General features: G+C 44.5%; 1 protein-coding gene across 12 annotated transcripts in view; it reads right to left on the bottom strand.

The window, feature by feature from the left end:
* TENM4 (teneurin transmembrane protein 4) overlaps nucleotides 1-14,682 on the bottom strand; it is a 788,706-nt gene that overhangs the window by 30,739 nt on the left and 743,285 nt on the right. For all 12 annotated transcript variants that reach the window (XM_017949239.3, XM_017949237.3, XM_017949235.3 and 9 more), the window contains one exon: nucleotides 11,610-12,487. In XM_017949239.3, the coding sequence (XP_017804728.1) occupies nucleotides 11,610-12,487 (878 nt within the window). The remainder of the gene's footprint in view (nucleotides 1-11,609; nucleotides 12,488-14,682) is intronic.

The following is a 14,682-nucleotide window of genomic DNA, read 5'->3' as shown; positions in this document are numbered from 1 at the left end:
TTGGTAGAGGTCTTCTGAATAAATCACCCCTGTTTTTGGCCTAAGACCAATTCTGGGGGAGGGGCCGGTGGCCTTTGGGGAAGTTGGATGCCTCTGGGGCTGGGGCCTTTTCAGGATGGCAGGCAGTGCTGTGGCCTCGACTACACTCCCTGGGCAGGGCTGCAGGCAAGGCTGTGGCTCTATCAGAGGCTCTCCTGTGGGTGGTTGGGGGCTTCAAAAACCCATGTCCTGCCATGATTTCTCCTTTCTCTTCCTTAGTACTGAGTCAGGTTCTTCCAGGAAAAGGTCAGTCTGGCCTAGGGGAGGCTGAAACCTGGACTGGATGGTCAAAGGGGTGCACTGCCCCACAGAGCTCAGTGAGCAGGAGTTCTGAGAGACGGCGGCCAAGAAGGAGGGTCTCTTGCGGTAAAGATCTGAGATGCATGTCCGAAGACTTCTCTCATGTGGAGACCCTCTCAGAGCTCTGCTGCTTTCAACATTGAGAGAGGCTGGGATTCTTTTTAACCATTTGTGGCCACTGGAAATTTGAATAGGAAGGAAACATACAAAAATATTGACAGTGGTTATCTCTGGGAGGTAGAATTACAGGTGATTTGAATTGCTTATTTACATATATTTCCATGATTTAAAAATAATAAACATGGATTATTTTCATAATCAGAAACGTGTTGTGACAAGCCAGGTAAAACCACATGTGAGAGCTCATGAGCATGGCCATCTGGGGAGGCAGATGCCTTAAATTCCAGGCTGTGCAGAGACAGGACAGTCTCACTTATAGGGCAAGTTGAAGACAACAATTTCCAGAACTTTTCAGCAAAATATTACTGGGATACTCCAAGTTTTTTAGCTAAAAATCAAGACCCCCAAAACTGGTTTTGCCCTGGTCAACTTAACTGTATCTGTGATTCATGATTAAGCTGGATCCAGTCAGATCCTGAGTCATCTTTTAATCAACAGGAAGACTCATTTCAGTCCAGCAGTTTAATGGGATGGGATGCTGTTCTAGGCTGATTCTTTGAACACCTGTAATCCCTGTACATACTCTTTATTAAAATAAGACTATTCACTCGGACTGTCTACTTTCCTGACCTAACCGCATAAAAAAGATTTTATTATACCATGTAAGACACTGCAAAGGCAGCTGTGGAGTTTTACAGATAAGAATTGATAGATTGTTAATGGGGGTCAGATGTCACTTTGACACTACTTCTACCATGGCCTCGCTCAAATGCCACCTCCTAAAGCCCTCCCTGGTTTTTCCTGTTCCTTCTCCCAGTATATCCTGTGCACAGCTCTATCCTAGAATGCCTCCCCTGCACTGCAGTGTTGATGTACAAGTTGTCCCCCTCTTTGGATTGTGAGTGCTTGAGGTCAGAACAGGTCTGTGGAGTCTGTGGACTGACACCATCTGGGTTCTGCCACCTGCCAGCAGCGTGACCCTGGAGGACTGGCTCTCAGTGCATCTCTGCTTCACCAGCATTGGAACTGGCATAGAGAGGAAAGGCAGGGAATGCTGGCTGAACGAATCAGTGAGTGCAGGATTGGATGTGCAAGGCCTCTTTCCTGCTTTGTGGGAGAGGAGACACCATGATTCATTCACACATTCCCTCCTACAGGACTTGGCACAAGCTGGACACACAGTAGGTGCATGATAAACACTTGCTGAATGCCAAAATATGGAAACAACAACTCTTACTAAATAACACTTTGGCAATCTCCCTGGGTATCTCCCCAGAGTTTTAGTCTTGAAGACAGAAAGAGGCTTTGTATAAAGGCAGACAACTGCAATTATTATTGAAGGTAGCTTGTAAGGCATAATTAAATTGAGCCTAAAGAAGATACAATGAAGAGGCCCCATGCCTTTAAGATCTGGTTTTCATTTTATATAAGATGGTCAAAAAACCCAGTAATTTCCACTCTTCACATTTTCCATTAGAAGGACTGAATGTCTTAATTAAATGAACATCAAATAGAGCAACCAATTTATAAAATTTCTTGTCTCCTCTTCATTCATTTTAGTACCTTCCAGAGCTTGGGAAATGACCTGGATCTCTTTGCTGCTTGATCGATACCTATAATTATCCCACCAGAACTGCTCCTTCTGACTGTGGATGGGAAGAGGTAGGGTTGCCAGTCCGCTGCGCCCTGCACACCTTTGCCCTGTGAGCCACGTCTACAGAACCCTTTCTTCTCCACCACAGAGCTACCACGACACAGTGCAGGGACCTGGAAGGAAGGGGCAGTTCTCTGAACTCTCTGGGCTCCAAGTGGCTGCCTCAAGTCCCGGCCCCATGATTGGGTGGCATCTGGACAATGGCTTAGTTACATTTGTTACAGCTTTCATTATGGGAACCCACAAAGTACTGGCAAATTTTCTTTCTTTCTCATCAAGAGGAATGAAGGGAATAGTTTTTAAAAAAGGTCTCTGGAGCCAGATGGTCTAGGCTTTGAATCCTGGCTCTACACTTGCCAGTAATGTGATCTAGAGGACGGGCACTTGGCTCTGTGTTCCTCCTAACCATCAAGTCTCCACTACAAATGATACAATTTCAGGCAGGCTGTATCATATAACCTCGGTGAGCCTCTATTTTCCCTTCTATAAATGGGGATAATAATCCTGTTTTATAGAGACACATGAAGATCAAAAGAGGTAACGTATTTAAAATGAAAGGGAAACTTCTTCCCAGGGCCCCCAGGACCCCAGGAGATTGCCCTCAGTGGAATGTCAACTCCCTGAGGGCAGGGACTTCATTTGGACCCTGCTGTATCCCCATGGCATATAGCATGTGCTTCCTGATGGTCAATGAACGTTGGCTGAATGTTGGCTCCTTCCTGCCTTTCTTTCTGACTTCACCTGGAACGTCACTCCTCAGCAGGTCCTTCTTCTCCCTGTATCTGCTTCTGGTCCCCAAACATGCCAAAGTCAGTGCATGCTGGGGTGCTCATGCTTCCTGTTCCCTTTGCAGGAAGGCTCTTCCCTCCGGTGTTGGTATGGCTCGTTCCGGTCATCATTCATGTTTCAGATCAACTGTTATCACTTCAGTGAGGTCTTCCTTGACCACTGCTTCTAAGACAGATAAGTCCCCCAACCTCTGTATCATATTTTCTTATTGACCTCACTATACTTATTTATTTGTTCTTTGTTGTCTGTCTCCTCCTAATATAAGCTCCATGAGGATAGGGACCTTGTCTGTATTCTTAGTGCCCAGAGGAGTACCCAGCATGTCGACAGTACTCAGTACATGTTTACTTAATGAATAAATATATAAGTAAATAACAGATATTATTGTTGATTCAAGACATGGACTGACAGCAACTAAGAACTTCATTTGTTTTACCTTTCCTTGTCCAGCTGAGGTGGAGAAAGGTCACTAACATTCATGTGGTGTCTTTTAGGTACCAAGCACCATGCTCATCATCATCTTTTGATGTAGGCATTATTATTATCATCGTTTCACAAATGGTGAAGAGGAGGCTTAGAGAGGATAAGCAACTTGCCTAAGATCACACAGCTCTTAGAGGAATATAAATTCAAAGTCAGGTCTGTCTAATCTTAAAGAATGTGTTTTTTCCATCATGCTTCCTATAAAAATGGTACCATTTCAAATAAAAATCTTTGGGTTCATCACTGTGGTATAGAAAACACTGTTTTTGCAAGTCTCAAGTGGGTCAAGGAGACTGGCAGTATTTTTTTTTTTCAGGAGGCTTTGCTTGCTACCACTGCAATTGACTTTGCAGCGATGCCAAGCCCCTACCTGGGGGGTGTGATAGGGATGGCCAGATGATTGGCTTTTCATTACTTCCTCCCACTGATTTTTCTTCATTCCATTTAGCCAAAGTATTTTTGGAGCACAGTGAAAAAAAACACATAAAAGATTCATATAGGCCGGGTGCAGTGGCTCACGCCTGTAAACCCAGCACTTTGGGAGGCCAAGGCGGGTGGATCACTTGAAGTCAGGAGTTTGAGACCAGCTTGGCCAACATGGTGAAACCCTGTTTCTACTAGAAATATAAAAATTAGCCAGGCACAGTGGCTGGGTGCCTGTAATCCCAGCTACTCGGGAGGCTGAGGCAGGAGAATCGATTGAACCTGGGAGGTGGAGGTTGCCGTGAGCCGAGATTGCACCGTCACACTCCAGCCTGGGTGACAGAGTGAGACGCCATCTCAAAAAAAGAGATTCATGTAATTGCTGTGAACCTGGCTCTCAGAAGAAGACTGCTAAAGGATATCTTCACACACACTGCAAGGCTTTCTTTTTCACACTCAATACTTCATCTGGAGCCACTTACTATGCACGGCTGGCAAGGAAAATGCTCAACTGCCCTTTGATACTAAACTTTTGCTGATCTTAACTTTTTGGTTAAAAAATAAGATTTGATTTGTATGATTTTCATTTCTGATTGTTTCAGACAACACCATCACCATGTCAGGGAACTGGGCACTGCATTGTCTGTGGATAATTATGGTTGCTGGCCCAGGCACACCAATAGTTCCCCTGGCCCAAGTCACTGTAATAGATGTCATCACGACGTCATTAGCTACTCCAAACTGGATCAGAGTCAGAGCACTTTGTGGCTTCTGCATTAAAATCTTGTACTTGCTGTCCATTTCCTACAAAATTAAGTACCCAAAATGAATTCTAGCCCTCAGGATTCCCCAGATCTGGCCCACTCTGCCACGCTGTACTTGAGGTGGTACATCTGGTAGGAAGTGCTTAGGGAACCCTGGCTTGGCCACTCATGGCTAACATGTCACACAGCCGGTCAGTCTCTGTGCTGGTTATTTTCTGTTCCCCCAGAATGGATCTGGGGGGATCCATTCTTTGTCCTCTCTCTGCCCAGAGCAGCTGACCCCTGCAGACTGTGTCACTGGGGCACTCTCACTGGCTCGCTTCTGGTTAAGCTAAGTCCGTGGTAGGCACTGGCAAGAGACTGGAATTCAGAAGGTTTTCCTCACTCCTTCTTTCCTCCAGTGCCAAATCTCTAACAGCGGCTGCGTCGATCCATGATTTCAGCTTCGAACAGGGGGCTTCTCCTTCATCATTACAGCTCCCACTGGACTTTAGTCACAATATCCTATGACTTTCCCACCTTGCTCTGCAGCCTGGGGGTTGCTAATGGTTATTCACTGTTTTTAGTGCCTGGGTGCCTCAGCGTCCTTTATTTTTATTTTTAGTTAATTAATTAATTTCCTCAGGGACAGGATCTCACTCGGTTGCCTAGGCTGGAGTGCAGTGGTGTGATTATGGATCACTGCAGCCTTGAACACCTAGGCTCAAAAGTGATCTTCCTGCCTCAACCTCCTGAGTAGCTAGGACTACAAGTGTGTGCCACTACATCCAGCTAATTAAAATTTTTTTGGTACCCATCTCTTTGGTAGAGATGGGTATTGCTATGTTGCCCAGGCTATTAGCATCCTTTCTTGGTTTCCTTACCCCTGCCTATACCTCTATAACATGTCTTCATTTGTAAGATATTTTTACTGAGCATAATATCCGAGTGGACAATTGTTTTGTGTGTTTGTTTTTGTGAGACAGAGTTTCACTCCTGTTGCCCAGGCTGGAGTGCCCTGGCATAATTTTGGCTCACTGCAACCTCCATCTCCTGGATTCAAGCGATTCTCCTGCCTCAGCCTCCTGAGTAGCTGAGACTACAGGTGCCCACCACCACGCCCGGCTAATTTTGTATTTTTAGTAGAGGCGGGGTTTCACCATGTTGGCCAGGCTGGTCTCGAACTCCTGACCTCAGGTGATCCACCCGCCTTGGCCTCCCAAAGTGCTGGGATTACAGGTGTGAGCCACCACTCCTGGCTGTGGACAGTTTTTTTTTTTTTTTTTCCTTTCAGCACTTCTGTCTTCTGGCTTGCATGGATTCTGATGAGAAGTCTGCTGTAATTCTTACCTTCGTTCCTCTTATAAAATGCTTTTTCTTTTTTCCTGGCTGCTTTTAAGGTTTTCTCTCTTTAATTCAGCCATTTGAATATATGGCTAGAAATGTCTGTATGTATTTATTCTGCTTGGTGTTTTTGGAGCTTTTTGGATCTGTGGTTTGGTGTCCATTATTAATTATGGATAATTCTCTGCCATTATTTCCTCAAATATTTCTTCTGCCCTGTTTTTTCCCTCTTTTCCTGGCATTCCAATCACGTGTATATCAGACTGTTGGATATTGTCCCACAGCTCTTGAATGCCATGTTCTGCATTTTCCACTCTTTTTCTCTCTCTGTGTTTTAGTTTGGGTAATTTCTATTAACTGTCTTCTAAGACTCAGCTGTGTCACGCTGTGTCCTTTGGAGACAGCAGTCCATCAAAGGCATTCCTCATCCTTTAACCGTGGTTTTCGTTTCTAACAATCCCATTTGATTCTTTCTTATCGTTTCCGTCTCTCTGCTAAAATTATCCATCTGATCTTGCACATTGTTCACCTTTTCCATTAGAACCTTTAAAATAATTATAGTTATTTAAAATTCTCTGACACACAGTTTCAACACCTGTGTCCTAGCTGAATGTGATTCTGATGATTTCTTTGCCTCTTGGGAATGTGTTGCCTTTTCTTGCCCTTTTGCCTGTTCAGTTGAAAGCGTGACATCTTGTGTAGCACGGTAGAGCCTGAGTGACAGGTTTATGCCTGGAAATGCGTGTGAGTTTCCTTCTGCTAGGACTTTTGGGAGGGGGTTTGGGTTAACTTAGGATTTGGGTTGGCTTTGAAGTTTGTTTATGGTTAACCTCTGTGCATCATAGGTTTTAAATTCCCTTAGCAATTCCCTGTGTTTAGGATGCGAAACTGGTTTGCCAGAGGACTTTTTTCCCTCAAGGTCCACAGTTCAGCCCTTGGGTCCTGCCTTTGTGCTGACTGAGAGAGGGTCTCTTTTCGTGCTCCTGCCTCTCTCTAACCCCCTCCCAACAGTCTTCTGCCCTTCACTGATGCTTTTAGCCTTTCAGCTAACTACGGTGGTGGCAAAGCCTTCACTAGGGTTCTGACTCTCAGGTATGTGGGATTTTTTTTTTCCATTTCTCTTCTTCCCTCATTCAGCTGAAAGGATTTTCCCCAGTGCCTAGGCAGGACAGTGTTCACTGCCCTTCTCTTCACGGATGAAGGGTGTTGTTCCTGATGGAAGATGAAGTGAGCAGGGTCTGGGTAGAGTGGTCGGGGGTATATGCTCCTCCCTCAGCAGCTGCTGTGACCCTCTCCCAGGTCTACCACAAGGGACACTTTCTTCTTAAATCTTTCCTCCCTCTTTCCTGTGGAAAAGCTCCTGGTGGGATTTGTAGAGAAAAAAGTCCCTAAGAAGACATGGATCTGCCCAATTGCTACAGCATCCAAGGGCTTCAGACTCTCTTGCCAGTACACACTTAGCCTTTGTAAATTCACCAGCCATCCCAGCTGAATTCTTTCTCCCTGGGGTAGGTACATCTGCCCCAGCCAAGCCAGGACCCACATCTTGTCTCTTTCTGCAAGAGTCTGTCTCTCCTTAGATTTGACTTGAGAGAAAGAGTTCAAGGAAATGCACAAATTTACCTTTTGTCTGGGTTATTTTCATGATAAGGTTGGGAATGATGCACTTTCCAGCTTCCCTATCGCCAAGCAAAAACCAGAAGCCAAATCTCTTCGTTTGACCCATTTCAGTTGACTTTTATGTCCCATTGGGAGCACTGGCAATGCTGGTGCTCAGATGTGAATCTAGCATTCTTCTCACTACAGCCTATCTTTTCTTCCTGTCTCTATTTCCCTTTCATTCTGAATTTACAAGTCATTATAAAATATTGACTATTTGTCAACCGACCAGTTGGCAAACCCTAAGCTTGATGCAAAGACAAATTTGCAAGGGTCTCACAGTAGTTAATGCAAGCATAATTATAACAGGAGCTGTCACAGGGCACTGTGGGAGGCCAGAGCCCCTTCCCCTATGAAACTCAGGGAAGGGTGTTGCTCATACCCATCCAGCAAGTCAATTCTGGAACCTGCCTCATACTTATCAGGCCATTTTCTCAGCCACCAAATGCCATCTGACCAGGAGCTAAGTCTGAGAGTACTGATGCCACACATGGGAGATGGGGACTGCATTTTAGACTCCTTTGAGGTTCCTACCAGCAGACCTGTGGGCTGAGGGGAGGAAAGTAATCTTGAATCTCCAAAACTGTGAACTCTATAAATCAACGTGCTCTGAAGTGTGTGATGTTTATGTTAGGTGTACTATTTAATCTGTTAAGAGGATCGACAAAGCTGACTTAAAACTTGTTTCAAGCCGGGTGCTGTGGCTCATGCCTGTAAACCCAGCACTTTGAGAGGCCTAGGCGGGTGGATCACTTGGGGTCAGGAGTTTGAGACCAGCCTGGCCAATATAGTGAAACCCCGTCTTTACTAAAAATACAAAAATTAGCTGGATGTGGTGGCCGGTGCCTGTAATCCCAGCTACTCAGGAGGCTGAGGCAGAACTGCGGAGGTTGCAGTGAGCTGAGATCATGCCATTGCACTCCAGCCTGGGCAACAGAGTGAGACTCCATCTGAAAAACCAAACCAACTAACCAACCAACCAACCAAACAGCTTGTTTCAATAATAGCCTATGTCACAGGCAAGCCTGGGCAAATTTTTTTAGAAAAATAGAACACTTCGGTTATAATTTACTAAACTGCCTCATGAAGCGAAAGGTAGAAAATTCACTAGAGCAATGGTTCATTGGCAAAATCTGTCCAAATCCTTAAGAAACACCATAATTAAATATCATTACATCTCTACTTCTAGAGAGCCTCATAGTTTGCAAAGTATTTTTACTTTCAGTATTTATTTAGTTTTTTAGTCCTCATAACGGCCCAGAAATAGGGTAGGGCAGGGGATTATTTCTGTCTGGTTGAGACTTGGGTCTGGAGGCCAGCTAGCCTGTCTCTGAGTCGCATGGCTCGCAGCCAATGAAAATAGGTGTCTGGCACCCTTGCTTCATTCTCAGTCTGAGCTGGACCGGTTTGCCTTGGGTGGCTCTGAGTGTTATTTTCCAGCTGACTTTGGATCTTCTCAGGGATCTGACTTCTTTCTTAGTTCATGTCTTGATCTCTCATACTTGATTCTGCTCTTCTCACCTGACCTCTGATTCCTACCTACCCCAATTAAAACTTTTGTCTACTCCTTTGATTAGTTTACTTGCAATTGCTCCTGGGAAATACCTTTCACACCCAAACAACACTTCTGCAATTACTGGTATTGCTACTAATATTGCTTGCATTCAGAACAATAACAACAGCAACAACACCACCAACTGCAGCAGCTATCATCTGAGTACTTATAATCAATCAGACACTGAGCTTTCCATATTTTATCTCACTGAAATTTTGAACCTCATACTATTCCTATGAAATAGATAACTATTTTCATCCCTATCATACAGATAAGTCACAAAGAATGTAGGTGACCTTAGCCAGTACAGTTGAAAGAACAGGGACTTGTGTTCTGGTCCTGCTATATACTCACTGTGTGGTTTCAGGCTCGTTATCTAATCTCTCTGTACTTCATATGTAAAAAATGGGGATGATAATTCCTGCCATCTGAGGTTGCTGTGAAGATTAAATGGGAAAGAGCCTGGCACATAGTAGGATCCCAAAAAACAAAAACAAAACCAAAAAACTAGTTTCCCTTTCTATTTTAGGACTTTTATCTACCACTTCTGATGTGTGTCAACAAGGATAACCACTCTTGGTACTGCTATGAAGTGCAGTCTTTGGAATTCCAGATGCCATTTTATAAAAAAGTAATTGTAAAAACTTTTCCTTCTTCACTAAATATCAACTATAGCTGTATACTTCATCGAGGAAAGAAAGGGAGGGATCTTTCCCGGTGGAAGTGTAGGAAACCGTTTTAGATTTCAGGGGTGATGGAGTGTAACGGATGCAGCCATGTGTAAGCATTCGGTTTGGGATCTGAGGGAGTGACCTTGGGAACTAATTGAGTGCACAGACTTGCTCTGACAAAGAAACCCCTGTATTGGCTGAATAATGTATAAGAGATTTCCATTGGGCAATGGGCAAAATGGAATTATTTAGCGTATTTCCATTCCAATGAGTTAATCAGGATAATTGCTGTTTTCCTGGATCGTTGTCTTTTCTTTGTAATTAACAAGGTCCTTGTTTGGAGAAAGGAATTTAGCCAGTGAACTTTATAAAAATGGCTGTGACATTTTTGTTCAAATTATATTTAAAAATCGACTACAGATCCTTTTCCTTTGGATTCTGCTAGGACTGTTAGAAACTGATGCTTGATCAAGCTTGAGAAAAACTTTAAGGAGTCAAGTTCATTTGGAATTAACAAACCCAGTGTGGCAGTGGTGCGGGGGTAGGATGCAAGGAGGGCAGCAGGGCAGCACTGAGAAAGCTCAAGCTCTGGCATCAGACTTGGACTGCGATCCCTGTTCTGCCACGTCTCACTATCAAAAGTGGACAAAGGAGCCTTCAGAGCCTCAGTTTCTATGTCTGTGAAACGGATAATAATCACCCATCCTCAGAGCTGTTGTGTGCATTCAATGCTGTGGACCACAGCTGATGCTCAACAAGGCTAGTTCCTTCCCCACCTCTCACATGCTTATCTAATGGTGACATATTCAGCAATCTCAGTCGTTTGAACCATGGCTAAGACCTCAAAAAGCAGCTTAAAAAATCTAAGTAGAAAAAGAGATGTTCGTCCATTCATTAAAATATCTCCTAGAGGAACACCCCAGATAAATATATTTAATTGTGGCTAGGATTATAATAAGCTGAACTTCTGGTTCTCTGACCACACCTCTTAAGAAGTCCTCTACTGGATGAAGAATAGAGAAATGAGCTACTTGAGGTGGGCACTAGGACTGAAATAAACAGTGACACCACAGTGCAACCCTGAGGGAGGAGGCAGAGAAACCTTCCCTTTAGATACAGGGCCTAATAAAGCAATGGTTTAAAATCACTTCGGGCTGGGGCAAAGGGGTCTATATCCTCATTTCCCCACTTCCTGAAAGCTCTCCTCATATTACAGCATAATATGCAATTGTTGTTCCTTATTAATGACCCTGAATCATAAAAAGAAAGGTTTCATTATGTCTATATAGTGTGTTTGAGAAGGGAAGTATACAATACACTTCATAAGAAAAGTTCCATGCAAAATGGTTAAAATGAAAAGGGTTTTTTTTTTTTTTGGAATTTGAAGATGTGAGCTGCAATTATGTGGAAAATTCATCCGCATGTGCCTGTTCCTTCTCCCCTTGCCACATTTCTGGACAGTGGTCATATGAAGATGCTAGCACTTCATCAGGTAAGTACTTTTCATCTGCACCATCTCCCTGTGGTATGCTGGGCAGGTATCTGCTGTATCCATTCTACAGATGTGGAAACTGAGGCCAGGAGGGATTAAGTCCATGGGAGAGTGGGAGCTGATGCCCAGCTCCTCTGACTCCAAAGCTTATGCCTTCTCCGCTAGACCATTTCCTTCCTAGGAGAAATCATGTGGAATATGAACATGTAGAATGTATTAAAGGTAATGGTTTTTATCCCAAATCCTGAATTAAAACAAAATACTCCATCAATTTACTTCTAATCCTACAATGAATTAATGAAACAAAATCATCAAATGGCCTTGTTTTGATACTTACTCATAAAATGTTGTCCATCCATTTTCATTGCTTTTGGTTGCCAGAAGGCCAGAATTGCCATGGTATGTCATCATGGCCAACTCGTGTCCTTGTGTGGTCACACTCTTGAGTGCACTGTTAGTGCCCATGGTCACCCAGTATACCTGGCCATCTGGGACCACCAGCCAAAGGGGCATCCCAGTAGAGTCTCGGCGGACATTTACCATGTTGCCGTTGTTGTCTGTGATGAGTGTGACATCGCCATCCCCAGTGTAGGTGAAGTTGTACAGGTAGTCTCCTGTGGGCAGGCTTTGGGTGTACAGGTGCTTGCCAGTGGTATCAAACAGATAGAGCTCCTGGTCAATTGGTGAAGACAGTTCATACATGTTCTGGGTGTTGAGGAAAGGCTTGTTCTTCCGGATAAACCGAATTCGGATGTTCCCAAGGTCAGCCACATAGAGCTCCCCATCAGCACACACAGCCAAGGAAGACGGGGTATTTAACTTTGCATCCTTGGCATAACCATCATCTCCAGAAAAACAATCACAGTTGGCATCATTTTTACAGTCACAGCCACTGGGGGCCCCAGCAACTAGTGAGATCTCTCCGCTAGTGGTGACCTGCCTGATGCGGTTGATCTTTTTCTCATCAGTCTCAGCAATATACAGGACCCCATTGTGTGAAACAGCCAAAGCGGTGGCTGACTCCAGGGTTGCGTGGATGGCCACCTTGCTTAGCAGGAAGTGGTCAATGCCAGGGACCTGGCAGTGCATGGGCCTCCCGGCGACAATGCGCACCTGGTGGTTTTCGGAGATCTGCAGGACCACATTGTTGTCGAGGACATAAAGTGAGTTGTCCATTGGGTTGATGGCTAAGTCTGTGGGCCACTCCAGGCGAACCTGACAATGAAGACACCGATACTCAAATGACTGGCAAGATGCCCACCACTAATCCATCCCATAGCCCATGTAGCCCATAACAGTGTCCAAAGCGGCTTCATATACAGTCTTGCTTGATCCTCATGCAGCCTATCATCAACAATGAAGTGTCAGCCCCCTAATCACTGGGAAACCATGAAAGAGCTGCCACTGAGACATGTGATGGTCTCATTAGACTGACAAAACATGAAGAGGGAGTTAACAGCAACAAAATAGTAGGCAAAAGGGTAGACTTTGGAGTCAGATAGGCCTGGGTTCAGAACCTAGTCTACTACTTATGACTGTGGGCAAGTTACTTTGCCTCTCTGAGGCTCAATAGTCACATATGGGAAATGGGAATGACAACAGCACAGAGTCCCTGACCCACCAGAACCCACCAAATAATGGCAGCTGGTGTTCTAGAGAAGGGAGGGAAAGGCAGATGGAGTCTGGAGGCTGAAGTAGGAGTTGTTCAGAGGCTTAAGAAAGGTTCTTCATGCATGGTTGATACGATACATACATGATTTCTCAATTCTTTGAGTCCATGGATTAACAGCTGGCTAGGTGCTAGAGATATAAAGACAAGCTAACCATGGCCTCTGTCTGTCATAGTTCTTGACCAGTGATTCTGAAATCTAGCCTCACATTCAAATTATCTGTGGCGATTTTAGAAAAGAATGGTGCGCAAACCCCACCCTTGATGGGTGAAATCAGTTCCCCTGGTGTGGAGCTTGGGCATTGGCATTATTTCAAAAAACTTCCTGAGTGATCCTGATGTGGGCTTGAGAATCATGACTGGATCCTTGCTCCTCATGTGTGGTCATCAGCATCAGCTCACCTAGGAGCTGAGCATAAATGCAGAAGGACAGCCCTCCCTGAAACCTACTGAATCAGTATCTGCATTTAAGCAAAATCTCCAGGCGATTTCTGTGCACACTGAGGTTTATGAAGCCCTGCTCCAGAAAATGGTTCTAGTACCTCAGAGAACAGGTCCACGTGGAAGGGATTACTGAAGCTGGTTGTAGGAACTGGGAGTTCAGAAGAGCTGGGCCCCATGTGGAGCCTCCTCTGAGCCAGGCTGGGAAACTGGCATAGGTCATGGCGGGTCTTCAAGTGGGCACCCAGGGGACTGCAGCTGGCACGGTCTGAGGGGAGGAGTGTCTTCTTCAGTGGACTTGGAGACTGAATTGTTGGATCTATCACACTAGGAGGTATTGGCACTAAGGGGAACCCTTTTCACCTGTGTCCCTAGGAGGTCCAGCTATGTTTTGTGTGGACTGGAAGCGCTGACAGGTGCACCCTACTGCTGATTTTTCCACCCCACCTAGAAATTCATTGCCTTAGACTTCCTGAGCCCCATACAAACCCTTGATATTTGGTCCAATCTGGGGCTTGCTTAAGCAAGTGTATACCTTTATTTTTATTTACTTATGTCTGATGACAGGGTCTCACTCTGTCACCCAGGCTGGAGTGAAGTGGTACAATCTTGACTCACTGCAGCCTCCACCTTCCAGGCTAAAGTGATCCTCCCACCTCAGCCTCCCGAGTAGCTGGTACTACAGGCATGTGCCACCATGCCCAGCTAATATATATATTTTTATAGAGACAGGGCTTTGCCATGTAACCCAGGCTAGTCTCAAACTCCTGGGCTCAAGCAATTTGCCTACTGTGGCCTTCCGAAGTGCAGGGATTACAGGTGTGAGCCACTGTGTTTGACCTAAGTGTAAGCCTTTAGATAAGAAGTTTCTCTTCCAGGAATTTACTTGTCTGCACCATTGTCTATAAGAGTGTTTTTAATAATGATGAAGCCATTTTTAATAAGGACGAAGACCGAGAACCAACTCATATGCCCAACAACTGAGAATTGGCTAAATAATAGTACATTTAGTTTGCTCATAAATTAGAATACTGTGTGTAGTTGTTAAAAGTGGTGTTATAGATGGATATTTAATGACATGGAGAAATGTTTGCTATGTATTAAGTAGAAAGAACAGGGTTACAGAACTGTAAGCACAGTGGGATACCAATTGGGGAAAAATACAGGAAGTTTAGCTAGATTATAGATAAAGAGGAGATTAAGTGCTTGAGGGATACATATCAAAACGTTAACCATACCAAGATTAACGGTGATTTTAATTTCCTTTTTTGTGATTTCTAACTTCTTATATTTCCTACAA

The sequence above is a fragment of the Papio anubis genome, chromosome 12 (genome assembly GCF_008728515.1).
Source record: "Papio anubis isolate 15944 chromosome 12, Panubis1.0, whole genome shotgun sequence".
In the NCBI taxonomy this organism is placed as follows: domain Eukaryota; kingdom Metazoa; phylum Chordata; class Mammalia; order Primates; family Cercopithecidae; genus Papio; species Papio anubis.
Note: the sequence above shows the minus strand (reverse complement) of the source record. Positions and strands in the feature narration are given on the sequence as shown.